The sequence below is a fragment of the Borostomias antarcticus genome, assembly GCF_949987555.1.
Source record: "Borostomias antarcticus genome assembly, chromosome: 1".
Taxonomy (NCBI): domain Eukaryota; kingdom Metazoa; phylum Chordata; class Actinopteri; order Stomiiformes; family Stomiidae; genus Borostomias; species Borostomias antarcticus.
The window spans coordinates 37,310,682-37,329,506 of record NC_140234.1 but is presented as its reverse complement, the minus strand read 5'-3'; the positions used below and the strand labels follow the sequence as shown (position 1 = coordinate 37,329,506).

Sequence of the window (18,825 nt, the reverse complement as noted above, 5' to 3'; positions counted from 1 at the left end):
GATCCCTGGAGCACGAGGCCAAACACTGTTAGCCCGGCTCCAAGAGTACAGCCATCCAGGATAATGTGTTATTACCTCAGCTGTGAGCAGGCTAATGTGTTAGCCTAAAACACCATAAGTGTAGCACTGACAAACTACAGAAGCAGTGATGGATACGTCTGCTGAGTGTGCTGTAGCCCACACTAACAGAACCACATCATTGATCTGTGTCTGCCCTGTGCAGACTGGGGCAGACAGATTGGGTCAGGAGCTTCTGGGAGTTGTCCAAAGGTCGGGACAGTGTTACAGTACATCTGCTGGAGTGTTTATTCATGACTCAGATACAGGCAATATGGGTGGGCAGCATAACATCCTTGGTGGGCAATGCCTAGAGCTGGCCCTGGGGCTAAGCTGTGCTGGGGCTGGGACTCTGGGTGGGGATGGGCTTGCGTTGATCCCATTCAGAGATCAGAGATGATCCGGTAGCAGACGTCCAGAGCTCTAAGGGGATGGCGGTGGTGTAGTCATGCCTCCTGGTCAGGTCAGGTCAGACCCACGTCAGGCAGAGCTGGACGCATTGTCTCCCAGGACACTAAGCGGCTGAAGTATGCGATCTTTTCTCTGATCATCAGGTGACTAATCCCTTATTACGACGATCAGTGAAATGGAGATCTGTAGCGTGGACTTCTCGGGAGCGCTGGGCTGGGTTCCCAGGTCTGAGGGGGTACAGTACAAGAGACAGGAGTCACATCTAATCACTTGTGGAGTCCTAATCCCTGATTAAAATCTACTTCTTTTTCCTTGGTTGGTTTTCCCTTGATCTTGGAGGGCTGGAGATGGGGGGGGGGGGGCATGGGGAAGGGTCGGGTGCTGGCGGTGAGGGGGGTCTGGGAGGCATGGGGGGGGGGGGTCTGGTAGGGGGGCTGTGACAGCAAAGGAGCCTGGGTCTTGGGAAAAGTGCACAGTCAGGCACTGGACACTATGGACACTAGGCACAAGCCTGCACAGATGTATGGGAATGGTCTGGTCCTCCACATGCCCCCGTCTGGACAGAGGAGAGGGGGGAGGTGGAGGAAAGAGAGGAGAGGAGAGGGGAGGGGAGGGGAGAGGTGGAGGAAGGAGAGGAGAGGGGGGAGGTGGAGGAGGAGGAAGGAGAGCCTCCAGGAGCTCCAGTCAGAGAAAAGCTGCAGACGTGCTCCATATGTCACGAGTCATATTGTACCAGACAATAGTGGACTAATCCCCCTTCCCCACTCTCTCTCTCTCTCTCTCTCTCTCTCTCTCTCTCCCTCTCCAATCTATCTACCTCCCCCCCCCTCCCTGTTTCTCATGCAGTCCATCCCTCTCTTGGAACAAGAGGCAAAGAGAGAGGGAGAAAGGAGTGAGGAGTATGGAGTGAGGAGAGAGGAGAAAACTCCCTGACCCCACATCTCTCCACCACCGATTTCTGGATTTCTCACCAAGCCTTTGACCTCTGATGTAGCTGGCGTCACAAACTACCAGTAGGCCTACGGTTGCGCTCACTATACCCCATCTGAGTTAGTTAGTTATTTTATTGACAAAAATGTTAAAAACATTTGGGTCCAAACAATAAACACAATTTTATATACGATAGGCCTATACCATTAATACAAATATTAAAATACACATAAAAATACAATTCACACTAAACATCAGTCAGTCTATAGAAGCTTGATGGTGTTCCAATAATGCAAGGCAGGCATTCAGTATGACTAGTACTCTTGTATCTGTGTTCACAATAAGTGAGTGCAGTTCAGAGGAGTCATGTCCATATTTCTCCCGGATATGCTGTGTGTGGGGCCACACAAGTGTGTTGCTTATTTTGTATGCTAGTCTCACACCAACACACACTTTGTTCAGGTGGTATGTACATCATGGCTGACATACACACCGACAAGCCCGGAGCACACACATCTGGCCCACACAGGGGACTGAAGGATATGGATGGATCAATCATCTTGGTTACTACTGTAGGCCAGTCAGGCAGGCCTGCTGCAGTGCCACAAAGGCCTTTAGTAGTGTAGTGTGTAGGACTTAGTAGCGTGTAGGGTTAGTGTATAGCCTATAGTCGTACACTATAGTGTGTATATAGCCTACAGTAGCCTCTGTATTATGGATCACTGTGTCAGTCACAAGAGGACGGACAGATTTAAAGATTAGTAGACGGAGTAAGCAATGGCTTTCGTCCCACATCCTGTTCAAATGGTTGCGACTGTTATATAACATAGGATCTGCTCTCCCTGAGAAAACCACTAAGCTAAGTCATAAGAGAGCCGGTCTCTTATGACTGGGGATTAATAAGGCCGCACATTCATAGAAGAGGCTTTCGAGAAAGTAAAGGCTTGCATTCCTGTTCTCTCTCTCTCTCTCTCTCTCACACACACACACACGCACGCACACACGCACGCACGCACGCACACACACACACACACACACACACACACCCACACACACACACACACACACACACACACACACACACACAGATGGTACCCCCCCTGCCCCTCCTAATATCCCAACTTTCATTCAGCTCTGTCAGATGTGTGACCAAAACACATATATATGATTTCAGAGAATATAAAAGCCTCTCCCTGTCAGTTCAAAAGATCAGATAGCCTACTTTCATTCCCGCTTGATGTCCCATTCTATGAAAATTAATTAAATTCTATGAAATTAGGGCCAACTATAATGCTTTGCTTATCAAATACTTCACAGAGAGGGCAGTCAGATAAACAGGCTACACATGAGACACGATGGTTGCCCACTGTGACAGACAGAGAGAATCACTTGTCTCGTGAAAAACAGACGTATGAGGCGCTGGCCGGCTGTCGCAACATTCACAAAACCAAACAATAAAACTTCGGAAATAACATAATAATGGCTGACCTTACATTCATTGGTTCCGAACAAAATGTGTTATCCTGGCGGTGTTCAGTCAGTTGTCATCCCACCACGCAGGCTACCGCAGCATACAGTCGGTTCTACCGGCACGTCTTCAGCAGCTGGATGCTACACTATAACGCTGCGCGAGCGGGCTGCTCCGGTAGGGCGGAACTAGGACTCGCACAGCGGTGGAGCGGCGCAGGGGGGCTCAGATGCGGTAAAGAGCCAAGTGTCGCTTTTTTCACATGGGAAAAACTCCTACTGTCCGTTCATGCAAATGCTCCTCCATTCATCTTAATTCTGGGTGACGGGTGGGCTATGCCTCTGCAGTTTAGGCTATGTAACTGCAATATAATTGGATACCCACGTGTCAATATTCACAGCGATGTGGGCTATAGGCAAGCCTACTGTGGTCATTTAAAAGTTGAAAGTTGGTCTACATTTGCAGGAAAATTATCTTTATAGGCCTGCTGTTAAAAGTACATGTCTCCTTTCCTGCCTGAGGGAAGATTTATTCTACCAGAACCCATGTTGAAACTTCACTATGTGTGTGTGTGTGTGTGTGTGTGTGTGTGTGTGTGTGTGTGTGTGTGTGTGTGTGTGTGTGTGTGTGTGTGTGTGTTTCCATGTCTGTTACATGTTTTCAGACAATGAACAAAAGATGTGCCTCAGATAGGTGCTGCATTCCTGAATTCCTGAGGAAGCTGAGGGACACCGGCATGGCAGCGTGACAGGACTAGTCCCAGAGCACCGCATTCCTCTCACAACCCCTGAACACAGCCTGGCAAGCTCAGGCTTGAACACGCAGAAATGTCCGCTACAAAACAGACACTGTTGTTGTCGTCATCCAGACCCGCCCGAGGGGAGGAATTCTCCTGAGGACACATCTTTGAATAAAAAAATAATAATAATAAAAAAATTCTCCTGAGGACACACCTGCTGTCAAACTGGGGGGAGGAGTGGAAGAGAGACGAGAGAGGAGAGGGAGGTGAGGGGAGGTGAGGGAGGAGAGGGAGGGGAGGGGAGGGGAGAGAGGGATGGGAGGTAAGGGGAGGGGAAAGAGGGATGGGAGGTAGGAGAGAGAGGGATGGGAGGCAGGCAGAGGTGGAGAGGTGGCGTTCCATGACGGTGACTACTGGTTGACTGGCCTGGGGAGCCATGCGAGAGCAGCAGCTGGAGGCCTACCGTCCAGCTCCTGCCAGTGTGCTCATGAGCAAGGAACTTAGCCCCAAACTGACCCTGTGTCTCACTTGAGGATCATTTAAGACAGGTGTGCCGGCCAGGTGTGTTACTGCCTATGTAACGGGATTAATATTGTTCCACTAGATTTTCTTATTGTATAACTTTTATTATTATTATTTTCCTTGGGTTTCTGCTCGCCTTTGATTTTAATTGGTTGATTTATTATACACAGGGCTGGGGATTGGTTTTGGGGTATCTGGGGGCGTGACCTTGTGGGGTTAACTGTCTGCGCATCTATATTTCTTTCCCTTTTGCGGAGTATGGGTGCAGCAAGGTCAGTGCTGTCGGTCTGTCTAAGCTAATCTTGTGACAGTACTTAGTCTGCTGTTATAGTGTAGGCCTATGTAACCCCCCCTGGGAGATTTGAAGTATTTCATATTGAATGAGTTATGTTAGACTTGAGGTCACTTTTATTTCACATAAGAATATAAAAAGAATGTTTCCCCGTTTTCATGACTGCAGGGTTAGCCAACGAGCAACGAACTATTGCCAGAGGCTAATGTGTTCTCGTGCCCTGTCTACATGTCGATGCAGGTATGCCATGTTTTTGGATTGCTTCCTGATGTATTATTTCATTTTAGTATTTTTACTTTGGCGATGCAGAAACGTGTGTGTATGTGAATAGTTATGTTTGTATGGCTGTGGTAGCTCGCGCGGCCTCGTGTTGTGCATAACTAGCCCTTTTGCGGAGTATGGGTGCAAGGGTTAGCCAACGAGCAACGAACTATTGCCAGAGGCTAATGTGTTCTCGTGCCCTGTCTACATGTCCATGCAGATGTCCATCCAGGAACAGTCAACAATAAAAGAGATATTTGAATGCACGTCGTCCTCCAGTGTGCTCCGTAAACACAACGCAGATTGAGCCTGGCTACACCTAGTTATATTATGATTTTACTGGCTGTTGTAAAACACAGCATAAACACAGGTGAAAACTTTATATGTTGGAGCATGGCGACCCCTGGTGGACACTAGCTGTGATGACAACTGATAGTGAGAACCGATCTAATAGAGACCTATGGAACCGATAGACGTATAGAACCTTTTCAAGGCGCTGATGTTTCTCTCTGACCTGAAATAGCCACTTGCAGTGCCTCCAGGTATTCTGGAGACGAAGCTGTAGACTTAACTTACACCGACTCACTGTTGGGTGTTTGTTATCATTATTAGGCTATTACTGCTAATATTATTATCACTATTGTTATTATTATTATTATTATGCAGGTTCAGAGTGGAATAGGGAGAACAGCTCTGGGGCCTCATTTATCATTGAGGTACGCCTTCTTTTACACGGTATTTTCCGCGATTTCAGGCGTACGCCATTTCCCCCCCCCCCCACAGCGCGATCTATCAAGCCGAAAGGCCGAAAATTTAGTCGCCTTTCTACGCGCTTTTGTAGGACACCTCTCAAGTAGCCGTACCGATTTACACGGTTTTCTACACCCTTTTTGAACACAGGGGGAACTGGCGACGCAGGTGGTGCGTCGGTGAATTACAATGTTTGATGGAGAGAATAAGAGCGACAGTTCATGAACGCACAATCATGTAGGCTAATAGCCCAATTCAGCACCAACATATATTGCAATGCAAGATTAGACGTGTCCTCTAACCGGCTCATTAATGGTCCGATATGGATTTGTTCACCAAACTTAACCTATGCGCACACCTAATGCAGGCACTCCATCAAACGGCAATAATTGACCAATTAGATTGTCATTAATATGTGATCATGTGGACCTGTTTGCTGTTTGGTAAGCATATAAATGACAGTCCTCCTGTGCGTAATGCGAGCCTAAATGAATCCGGCGCTACTCGGCCTACTGGCCGAGATAGAACTCCAAAGAGGTGACGGCGATGGCGACTGCACCCACATAAGGGCACCATCATTGAATGAATACGTCTATGTGAATCGCAAAAATGTGCACACTATAAATACCCAAATCATATGTGATGCCGACATGCTCATTACAAGTGTAGTGGCACGGTGGCCTGGCTCCACGCATGACTCATCCATCCTGGCGCACAGCAGGGTAGGGGCTAGACTGGAGGCAGGCGCTGCGCGTGAAGGCTGGCTTGTTGGTGTGTGCATAGCCAAGATATATTCTTTTTCTTCTTTACTTTAATCTTTATTAGCATTTTCCATCCATACAACGACAATACAATAAAACATAAAAACTTACAATAACAGCTTATGGGTACTTCCATCCATGCAGCTTTTTTCTCTTAATCAAATATTACAATTTCAATATTAGTGGTATCATCACACTTCCTTCTATAATCCATCCATTTTTCCCATCTCCCTTCAAACTTTCCTTCCTGCATCCTCAATGCATGCGTGAACTTCTCCCTAACATAAATCTCTTCCACAACACCCAGCCACTGCTCCATGGTTGGGGGTTCCACCTTATACCAAGCGCTCATTATTGTCTTTTTACTAGCAACCAATAGTACTTTCACTAGGTATCTGTCCCCTCCTTGTACATCATCCTGTGTTATGTTTGCCAAGATATATATTCAAAGCTGATAAGAATGAGAACCAGTCAAGACCCCACCACAAAATGAGGACCCAAGCCCTCAGCCCCCTCCCCGTCATGAGGGTTACCAGCGGGGCCAAAGGGCCCGCACTGAGGTCATGCGCCAGCTATGAAGACAAAGTAAGGTTCACATTGTTACCATTTTATTGTCTGTTGGTGGGTGACTGTGTGAGGGCGTTTGTGAGTGCATGTGTGAGGTCCGTGAGTGTGGTAGTGAGTGACTGTGAGGTCCGTGACAGCATGTGTGGGAATGAAGTGCAGTGAGGATGTCCTGTTGGCTCTGGTGGTGTAATGTGGTGACCTCCACCAACTGCTGCACAACTGCCCCAATCCCTTCTGCCATGTCCCTCTGGGCCTCTAGGGTCATGAGCCTCCAGCACAGCGTCTGAGAGGAAGCCCAGCCCTCAGGGACCCTTGAGGCAGGGACGCTGGCAGCCGGAGGTGGAGGCGTGGGCGGTGGAGACGGAGGCGCTGGAGATGGCACTGGAGGTGGAGGCCGGCGCGCTGGAGGTGGAGGCACTGGAGGTCGTGGCGCTGGAGGTGGAGGCTGCAACCGGTGGGGGCACGACCGTCAGGTCAAGGACCACTGCAGACTCCCCCTCCTCTGAGTCCCACCCCACGTCAGAGTCTGGAGAAACAATTTCAGTCTTTTTCTTTGAGTTTGTCTGTTAACTTGATTATGCATTAAACATTTCATTGTGTAGCCATATTCAATTGATATGTTTTTCTGTTGGCAGCCAAATAAATGCTTAAGTGTGATTTACCGGGTGATTTAGATGAGAGTCTTCATTTCCCAGAAGGGAAAATGTTTAATGTGGTCTAACATTATGAAGTGATCATCTGTGTTATCGTTCCCTGTTTTTGGTCCTAAATCAATCATAGCCTACCACAGAATGTGTGGAATGTTTGCTTTCCTCACAGCCACATAATACAGCATGTCCGTGTAGCCTACGCCAAATACAGGATGCACGAAACGTACAGTAGGCTACCTAAACTGTAGGAGCAATCAGACAAATGTAGGCTCGTACAAATAGCTTACCTTCCGAAAAGGATTTTCTTTCCTCGCGTGGACCTCACCAACAAGCACATGCACCTCCGTCTCCGGAAAGTTTCTCTTCTTTCCGCGTTTTTCCATAAACGTAATTGTCTTGCCTTTTTTTCTCCACGCTATATTATGTCGGTTCCTTCCGGGAAACCACGTTTGGCCACTCATGGTTTTGACCATATATGGTTGGATTTGGGCGTGGCGAGGGCGGAACACGGGGCGCGTGCGCGTCCGCTCTCTTCTACGCCACCGTCGGATTTTTCGTGGAGGAATTGGCGCAGCAGCGTGTACGACATTTTTGATAGATCCGAAAAGCGTGCAAATATTCTTGTCGTACGCGACATTTCGCATTTTCCGCGTTTTCGTCGTACGCCCTCTTTTACACCTGAATTTACACGCTCTTTGATAAATGAGGCCCCTGGCCTGGCCCTTAACTGGCATACAGTCCTGACTGATCACCACTCAATATACAGTCAAAAATCTGCCGGAAAGTCTGCACACCCCTTTCACCTTCTCCATGTTTTATTATTTTACAGACTTATTCTACAATAGATTGAGTTCATTTTTTGCCTCAATTCTACATAAAATAGCCCATAATGACCAAATGAAAACGTGATCATTTATTAAAAATCAAAATGTAAAATATATGTACACAAGTGTGCACACCGTTTGATATGACACTCCAAAGTGAGTTGAGGTGAATTTTGTGTCCACTGATACTGCTTAAGATGTTTCTACAACTTAACTGGAGTTGGTTGGATGGGGAGCATTGGTACACAGCCATTTGCAGCTATTTCCACAGATGTTCAATTGGATTCAGGTCTGGGCTCTGGCTGGACCACTCAAGGACATTCAGTCTTTCACTGAAGCCACTCCTTTGTTCTCTTGGCTGTGTGCTTTGGGTTGTGGTCCTGTTGGAAGGTAAACCTTCACCCCAGTCTGAGGTCAAGAGTGGTCTGGAACAGATTTTCTTCAAGGATCTCAGTTGGCTGCATTAATCTTTCCCTCTAACAGGACTAGTCTCCCTGTTCCCACTGCTGAAAAACATCCCCACATCATGATGCTGCCACCGCCATGCTTCACTGTAGGGATGGTATTAGCCAGGTGATGAGCGGTGCCTGGTTTCCTCCAGACGGGATGCTTGGTATTCAGGCCAAAAAGATCAAATTTTGTTTCACCAGACCAGAGAATCTTGATTCTCATGGTTTGAGAGTCCTCTAGGTAACTTTTGGCAAACTCCAAGCAGGCTGTCATGTGCCTTTTACTAAGGAGTGGCTTCTGTCTGGCCACTCTACCATAAAGGCCTGATTGGTGGAGTGCTGCCTGGATGGTTGATCTTCTGAAAGGTTCTCCCATCTCCACAAGGATACGCTGGATCTCTGTCAGAGTGACCCTCGGGTTCCTGCTCACCTCCCTGGTCAAGGCTGGTCATGACTCTGTCAGAGTGACCCTCGGGTTCCTGCTCACCTCCCTGGTCAAGGCTGGTCATGACTCTGTCAGAGTGACCCTCGGGTTCCTGCTCACCTCCCTGGTCAAGGCCCGTCTTCCCCGATTGCTCAGTTTGGCCAGGCGGTTCAGACGGTTCAGGTGGCTCAGGCGGTTCAGGCGGTTCAGGTGGTTCTGGCAGTTCAGATGGTTCAGACGGTTCACTCAGTTCAGGCGGTTCAGACGGTTCAGGTGGTTCAGGCGGTTCAGGCGGTTCAGGTGGTTCAGTCGGTTCAGTCGGTTCAGGTAGTTCAGGTGGTTCAGTCGGTTCAGGTGGTTCAGGTGGTTCAGGCGGTTCAGTCTAAGATTCTTGGTGATTTCCATTCCATTTACGAATGATGGTGGCCACTGTGCTCTTTGGGACCTATAAAGCTGCAGAAAACTTTCCGTACCCTTCTCCAAATCTATGCCTTGACAGAATCCTGTTTCGAAGGTCTGAAGATAATTCCTTTGACCCCATGGCTTGGAGTTTGCTCTGACATGCACTGTCAACTGTGGGACCTTATATAGGCAGGTGTTGGCAAACCCCAATCATGTAAAATCAAGTGGATTTACTACAGGTGGATTGCAATTAAGCTGTAGAAACCTCTCAAACAGTATCAGTGAAAACAAAATGCACCTCAGCTCACTTTTGGGTGTAATACCAAACGGTGTGCACACTTGTGTACATATGATATTTTAAATTTTTATTTTTAATAAATTAGCACAAATGTCTAAAAACCCATTTTCACATTGTCTCTGGGCTATTCTGTGTAGAATTTTGCGACAAAAAATGAACTACATCTATTGTAGAATAAGTGTGTAACGTAATAAGAAATAGAGAAGGTGAAAGGGGTGTGCAGACTTTCTGGCGTGACTGTATCTGTTGGCTAATCCTTTTCAAAGAAATTGTTGGAAAGACAGATTGCTCGTGGCATTTCCCTGACGCTGTGTCAATATTGACCTGCCTGGCCACAAGCTATTTTACCGGAATATTCCTGTGTTCTGGAGGATAAATAGACATAACACTGATAGTCAAACACATGACTCACATGACTAAATGCTCAGTTTGACAGAACTTGAAAGGGTTCAATTGTATATCATTATCACTCATGGAGATTGGCTAAGATACTGTAAACCTCAGGAATATTATACCAAACATTGTGTTTCCAGTGATAACACAGTGAGCTCAGGTATGAGAACACCCTGAAGGAACAGTATATAACCCAGAGAGAACCACTCTACAAGGTGGACATAGCAGGTGGACACAGACAGACAGACAGACAGATAGACATGATGGTTAGCATGATGCCTACTTCTTCTCTTCTTCTCTCTGCTGCTCTTCTGCTGCTGGTCCCAGGGAGCCTGGTCGAGGGAGGTAAGAACCCCCCCCCACACACACACACACACACACACACTCTCTCTCTCACACACACACACACACACATAATCTCTCTATCACACACACATACACACATACACACTTGCGGGGAGTGTTAAACGTGTAGTTTGCCCTATATCGCTGAAGTATGTAGCTTTTTGCTCTTCTGCTGTTGTCAGCACTACCCTATATTACTGTACAGCTAGTCTAGCCTGCATTACTGTATGGCTAATCTATCCCAAATCACTGTATGGCTAATCTATCATACATTACTGTGTGGTTAAAATAGCCTACATTAAGGTATGGCTAATCTAGCCTACATTACAGTATGGCTAATGTATTTAACATTACTGTATGGCTAATATAGCCTACATTACTGTACAGCTAATATAGCCTACATTACTGTACAGCTAATCTAGCCTACATTACTGTACAGCTAATCTAGCCTACATTGCTGTCTGGCTAATCTAGCCTATAGTACATTACTGTATGGCTATTCTATCCTACATTACTGTCTGGTTAAAGGAGTAGTAAAGGGACAATGCATGTTTAGTCCTGTTTTAAGGTTACTTATGATCATATACAATGGTTCAGATCAAAACGTTGACAAAGCTAGCACTTTTGAGAAAGTCTGATAATTGCTCTACCACCGTTTTGGTCATACAATGGATGTGGATGGGCATCTTGAAAAATCTTTCAAAAACATGTTAAACTCTCGATTTCAAAGACAAGAAGCTCACCGAGGGTATAATTGGTGTCTGTTGGTGTTCTGACATCAAATTTGCTGCAAAGTATAAATCCTGTAGGGTTTTATTGATCATTTTATGAAATCCATTGACTTGTATTGAAGCGACCGTTGTAGATGTGTAGATCAATCCGCAGAGGGGATTCAGGAAGCGGAACTACTTACGGTAGCTATTGTTATTGTTTATGTTGCTAGGCTACCTAGTTTGCGGAAGTTTACACACGTATGTGCTGCGACTAAATAGTTCTATGCTAAATATTTTAAAAAGCCTTTCCAGATTAACTAGAATCTTACTTTATGGCGAATTATATGTCAGAACGCCAACTAATACCTAGGTGAGTTTCTTGTCTTTGAAATCGAGAGTTTAACATGTTTTTCAATTATTTTTCAAGATGCCCATCCACATCCATTGTATGACCAAAACGGTGGTAGAGCAATTATCAACTTTCTCAAAAATGCTAGCTTTCTCAACGTTTTTATCTGAACCATTGTATATGATCATAAGTAACCTTAAAACAGGGCTAAACATGCATTTTCCCTTTACTACTCCTTTAATCTAGCCTACATCATGGTATGGATAATCTAGCCTACATTACTGTCTGGCTAATCTGCTCTATGTACATTTTTACCTACTGTACAGTTTATCCATCCTAGACTCCTGTACAGTTTATCTAGCCTACATGTACATTACTCTACGGCTAATCTAGCCTAGGTAACTGTAGAGTTTATCTACCCTACTGTACAGCAAATCTAACCAGACAATCTAGCCTATATTACTGTACAGCTAACTATTTTACTGTATAGATAATCTATCCTAAATCACTGTATGGCTAATCTACCCTATGTTACTGTATGGCTAATCCAGTCTGCATGGTTGTCTTTCCATCTGTCTGTGTTCCTCTAGGCCTCTATGATCCTTACCCCATCCATCTGACAGTGTATGACAGTCTGTCCAACACCCCCAACCAGACCTACAAAACCGACGTGGTGTACAGAGGCGTCCTGAAGGGGGCCATGACCAGGCTGATGCAGGAGGCCAACAGTGACTTCAAGTTAGTGCACAGATAGCACTGTAGAATCACGCATGCTCCTACTGTAGGCCTATAAGCAATACTATTAGTTAACTTCATGGTTATCCAATGTCGAATTTAAACAGTTAACAGACAACTCTGTTGTGGTGAAAACATGACATGTATATCTGTATGGGATCGGATCAAATCAAATCAAAGCTTTATTTGTATAGCGCATTTCATACACAGAGGCAACACAATGCGCTTTACAGAGAGCAATGGGGGGGTGGGCATAGGTCCCACCCCAACATATTCCAGAGGGAAGCAAAAAAACAGTTTCACCCGGGGGCCAGAAAAGTGAGCTGTAATTCTTCCCTGACCGCTCTCAACGAGACGATCGAGCAAGCTCCTGGAAAATGTTTGTCTATTGGCTGAGAACATACAGAGCAGTAAACATGGGCTAGATACTTCATAAGAGAGACATGACTAACAGGAGAGTGCACAAATAGTTACAGAGAAGTTGCCTACATGGTAGGCCATTATGTGTTAGCTATCCCTGTAGTCTCTAATATGATATTTAAGTGAATCATATAACAAAGCACAGTAAGCACTTAGCAGAACAGGCTCAAGGAGAATGCCGCAAAGCAGAGGTGGAGAAATAGAGAGCAGAGAGCCAAGGGTAAAAATGGGTGGGCTGAATACACAGAACGGGAAGGAGCTTGTCACGAGGAGGCAGGGGGCCTTTCCAGGAGCCATAAGGTGGACTTTGGCCGAGGACGGGGACGGGGGGGGTTCTCCGGGACCTGCTACAGGGTGGCCTGCAGGAGACAGGGGGAGTCCACAAGACCTGTTTAAAGTATAAGAGAGAGACACTAGGGAGGAGGACAGGGTTAGTGGCTGTACTGGACATCCACAGCAGACACGGGGTATCTATCAGACTCAGGGTGGTCTGCGGGTGACAGTGGGGCATCCACTGGACATGGTTAGAAGGTAGGAGGGAGAGAGAGAGGCACTAAGGAGAGGGGAGGCAGAAAAGGGTTAGTAGCACGCAGAGCCATAAAAGCAACACAGATATTAAAACAGAACGTGCCAGTTTCAGGGCAACCGGGATAGGTGTTAGTGACATAGGCTTACTATATGAACACCTATATCTTCTTGGGTTGGGAGTTGTTAGTGACATTAATTGGTTAAACTCACTCCTTAGTATAAATACTGCTCACCTGTACCATCAAATGGCTAGCTTGACGGGTGGTCATGTGAGTTGACAGGTCAGAGGTCGAACCCTGCTTGGGCACACGAGGGTGGAAGTGATACTGACGAGGGACGCAGTGACACCTGTGACATGAGCACCTGCAGTACATCTGTATAGGTTAGGTGTTAGTGGGTCCTTCACATTTACACTTGCCCTCTGTGGAAGAATGTGGTTTGACCAGGGGTTGAAGAGCGTCAGAGCATGTACCTGAACAAGCAGGTGTATTTGAACAGATCCTCACATCAAAGGTACTGTATACCTCAGGACAGGTGTGTTGAAGCAAGCTCCTCAGTGTGTGTGTGTGCTGTGGCAGGTTCACCTACACAGAAAACATTGACTATGGACCCTACCTGGAGAGCATCAACGGGGTTGCCGGGGACAGCGCCAAACGCACGTACTGGGAGCTGCTGGTGCAGACTGGTGACAAGACAGTCCCAGCTGATGTTGGTGAGAGTCTCACCCACTCCCTCACACACACACACACACACACACACACACACACACACACACGATGAGCGATGCAGAGACTAAAATGGATGTTTGATCATAGGGTATTTGCACTTGCAGAATATTTAGAGAAAGCTTGGGACAAACGAACAAAGAGAACTTATATGGGATGCATTTATTTAGGATTTTGACGAAAGACTGTTATTTTTATTTATTTATTTTCTGTTATTGTTTGGATACATTGCATAGCTTACAAACCGTGAGAAGTGTATGTGATATAGTTAATTATTGTTTACTGTTTATGGTGTCTTATAATCCCGTAAGGGATGGGTCCTCGGACATGACACGAAAATAAATATTCATTCATTCATTCATTCATTCACACACACACACTCTCTCTCTCTCTCTCTCCCTCACACACACACACTCTCTCTATCTCTCTCTCACACACCTCTCTCTCTCTCTCTCTCTCTCTCTCTCTCACACACACACACACACACACGCAGACACACCCTCTCTCTCTCTCTCTCTCTCTCTCTCACACACACACACACACACACACACACACAATCTTTCTCTCTCTCACACACACACACGCGTGTGCACACACACATACACACACTCTATTTCAACCTCTTTCTCAGGTACCCTACACCCTCTCTCTCTCACACACACACACACACACACACTCACGCACACACACACACACACACACACACACACACACTCACGCACACACACACACACACACACACACACACACACACACACACACACACAAACACACGCCTGCTCTCTCTCTCCATTTCCTGCCATGTGTTGCTAACACCATTTCAACCTCCCTTGCAGGTATTGGCTGCTACATACCCAAAGCAAATGAACGCATCATCTTCAAATACACTTCATGGTGAAGAACAGCTCTGGGACCAGCTCCTTCTCTACAGAGCAGCGCTCCATCCTGATGCCTTCTTACTGAACAGCATATCACTGCAACTGGCAGTCAAATAAAATACCTTGAGATGTAACCCAACATTGTATTCTTTCTTAACATGCTCTTGATGGTAATGCAGGGACAGCGATACACAGACCAACTCCTTGCAGACTTGTGTCATGTGATGATTAGTCTGATTCAACGGATGGAGGTTTCTGGAATAAGTCTTTCATTGGCGCCACTCAATTCCCAATGAGATTCAATTCCCCGATGTCATTTTGCAAAACAGATTACAGGACCCGGGGGGGGGGGGGGGGGTCCACCGTGACACACACATTACCCAGAGCGGCGACATAGCACACACATGCAAACATAGCACACACACATGCAAACATAGCACACACACATGCAAACATAGCACACATGCAAATATAGCACACACACATGCAACTTCGGGGGTTGCCGGTTTAAGTGGCTCCCTGCATTTCTCCCATCCCGCTATCCTCCTCCAGGGGCAGTCAGGAGCAGTGGGCAGCCATCGTTCATGGCGCCCGGGGACCGAGTCCAAGTCCAGGTCCTCGCTCTCCCTCCCGAGCTACGTGCTGGCCCCAAGGTCACCGTTAACAAAAAAAACAAGCTTGGCACCACCCAAGACAATTGTGATTGGTTTAAAGAAATACAGCGTCCCCCCCCTCCCGTTCCAGAATGAGCAGGGGGTGCAACCAGACCCTTCTCCAGCGCCGAGACTATGTGGTGATTGTTCTGGTGAAGATGACCTGATACCAACCCAAAATTAACTACTTCAGCAGAAACACTTTCCAAAGAATTGATGAGCTGTCAGGACTGATAATATGCAATGTAGGGACATATCAATGACAAGCCAGAGGGTTGAGGTTGTCATACTGAGGGTTACTGTAAACACTCGCCTCTGACAGTGTCTGCTTTGGCAGACAATATAAGAGTTCCATTGTACTGTTTAACAATGGAGAAAATGGAAGTTGGCTCCAATAAATATGACACCTGAAGTCCCAGTGGGTGTACTGGAGATGCAAGTACAATGTTTCCATTGAGTGAGATTCAGCTAACACCTACGGAAATTGGCTCAAATAAAAATAAGACCCCTGATGAGTCTCAATCATTGCCATTGTGTTGCCATTGATGAATTGGTGAGCTCAGAGATGGTTACACCCTGGAGTGGGCTGTAAAACTAGGAGCCCGAGAGATCAGAGGTGGGCGATCTCCCGGGCCTTTCTGTGAGGAGTTTGCATGTTCTCCACAAAAAGAACCCCAATATAAAAACATGCATAACAGATGGCTTTCCTGTCCTGTCCCTGACTGCGAGACTGGACATGCGCACTTGAATCGGTCCCCCGGCGCGCGCCCACGGCTCCTGGCTGCCCTTGGAGGAAGGACATGGATGGGATAAATGCAGAGAACGAATGTGATCGGTGACCACTCCTGTATGCGCGTCTTGCATGTTCCTCGGTGTCACTACTCCATGCACACGTGTGTGTGTGTGTGTGTGTGTCAACTAGCTGTGTGACATTAACATGGATGTCACCCCACCCCCCTTCTCATTTCCTTACAGGTGTGTACCTCAGTGCAGGTGTGTATCTCAGTACAGGTGTATACCTCAGTGCAGGTGTGTATCTCAGTACAGGTGTGTCTCTCAGTACAGGTGTGTTTGAGCACTCCTGGGTGGTGCTGTGACAACTGCTGGTGCAGAGAGGTGACAAACAGTCCCAGCTGATGTTGGTGAGTATCTCTGTATCTCCACTCACTCACACACACACACACACACACACACACACACACACACACACACACACACACACACACACACACACACACACACACACACACACACACACACACACACACACACACACACACACACACACACACACACACACACACACACACACACACACACACACACCCACCCACCTCTGGGACCAGCTCCTTCTCCACAGACAGCGGTCCATCCTAATGCCTTCTTACTAAACAGTATCAATGAAAATAGCAATCAAAACACATTGAGATGTAACCCCACATTTTATTGAAGTTTGATTCTTAACATCTTGATGGTAATGCAGGGACATACAGACCAACTCTTCCCTCTGAGATTGCAGACTTGTGTCATGCGATGATTGCTTTGGTAAAGTTGAATTGATGCTAACCACAACATACGAATATGAAATATTTCAAAATACTTTCCTAAGCATTGGGGAGCGGGGGTTATCAGGACTGGTAATGTGCAATGTAGGTGCACATTAATTACAAGAAAGCAAAGGAAAGCTGTAAAATGTATATATTAAAAAATATGTCTAAACCATCAACTTACAAACACAGTGATGTGACAGAGAAATCTGCTCAGGATCAGGGAGAACTCAGGCTCAGAACGATGTGGTAAGAAGGCTCTAACACAAACTGAGCAAAGGCACACAACTACGGTGGGCTATCTCTAGGGGTTAGGTTGTTTAGCTAACGGCGTGGGACATGTAAAAGGTTCTACAGAACAGTACATTCAATCAGGTTCACTACTGTACATCCTTCAGAACATACTGCAAGGCCAGAGGAAGCTAAGCTGGTTGGAGGGTCCCTGTTGGGGAATGATGGAGCTGAACAGGAGCATTCAGGTGAACCTCACACAGCGCTGGTAGAATATGGCTTCGGGTGTCCTACTCTTAGGAAATCAAATCGTTCTATTTTCAACGCTTTAAAGCTGCTTTAGTCCATCCATGTTCCTCCCAGGATCAGACATGTAAAAGCATTATTTACATTAAACATGAGAACCGGATGAAAACAGAATGTCATATAGCTGTGCAGACGTGGTGGTGCGGTGTGTGTTCAGTGTGGTGTGTGTTCAGCAGCGTGTGCAGTGTTTCACCTCTGTTCTGACCTACTGTAGCTACACACACAACAGCTCTGCTTACCATTCGTACCACCTGTTGGCCTCGCCAGGTCCATAAGCAGACCCAGTGGCGAAAGCCAAGGGGTTGAAACATCATTTACAATCTCTCACTTATAAATAAACAGTGCTTTCCAATAGTCTTTAAAACACAACCACCATTCGGAGGTACAGGGATATACATCGGCAGTATACATCAGCAGATCCACACCTGTCCCTGAGCTGATGGAGATGAACATAAGCTAGTTCATTGACATACTTCATTACTGTACATGCATACAGTACTGCACACTAGTGCTCTCTGTACCCTCAATCTGTTCAACAGACATCTCAACATTACCAATATGGCCGGTCAGATGCCATGTGATGGTAAGCATGCTCCCTTATCCAACGTGAGGCGTTGTTAAAACTCATGTTAAGCACAGGAGTTAGCTCGTTAGGTGGGGGCCCTCCACAGCACCTGTAGTGTTATAGTATCTCAGTACATGAGTGATAATGTTTAAATGTGTTCAACACCTCCATAGATGGAGACAGTCCCCTCTGGCTCCCTAAACAGCACGAAATAATAATAAAATAATATTTTATTTGTTTTATGTCTTCAATGACACTCTTAGTCATATCTGAGTCAACACAGAGATCCAGAACGGTCTCAGATCTGAGCAAGGCACAATGTTCCATGACGAGAGAGAGAGAGAGAGAGAGAGCGAGAGAAAAAGAAAGAGAGAGAGAGGGAGAGAGAGAGAGAGAGAGAGAGAGAGAAGATGTGTGTTTCTGGTTTTATATATGGGAGAACAATGTGGGATTATGTCCAGTGAATGTTATCGTTTTCTTCTGGAAATCTCTAAGCGGAAATCTCTAAGCGGGTGTGAGTCCGTGCCTGAGCTTCGCCAGGGAGCAGTGATAACGTCTCTTGACTCTCCGTAGCGAAGATGCCCCCTAACCCCCCCCCACCCTCCAGACCTCACGCTCCAGGCTCCGAACCC

At 46.5% G+C, this 18,825-nt stretch overlaps 1 protein-coding gene across 2 annotated transcripts; it reads left to right on the top strand.

Annotated features, from left to right (window-relative positions):
• The first annotated feature begins 4,539 nt into the window (after positions 1-4,539).
• On the top strand, positions 4,540-15,012 carry LOC311317498 (transcobalamin-1-like). Of its 2 annotated transcripts, XR_014630757.1 has the most exons (5): positions 4,540-4,659; positions 10,526-10,543; positions 12,196-12,343; positions 13,867-14,000; positions 14,850-15,012. XR_014630757.1 is itself a non-coding variant. In XM_084448575.1 (4 exons), the coding sequence occupies exons 1-4, from the start codon at positions 10,459-10,461 to the stop codon at positions 14,909-14,911; spliced, it is 429 nt and encodes a 142-aa protein (XP_084304701.1). In that variant the 5' UTR covers positions 10,252-10,458; the 3' UTR covers positions 14,912-15,012. The 2 variants fall into 2 exon arrangements, 1 of the variants encoding a protein (XP_084304701.1); XM_084448575.1 differs by lacking the exon at positions 4,540-4,659 and having other exon boundaries at positions 10,252-10,543.
• Positions 15,013-18,825: the final 3,813 nt, after the last annotated feature.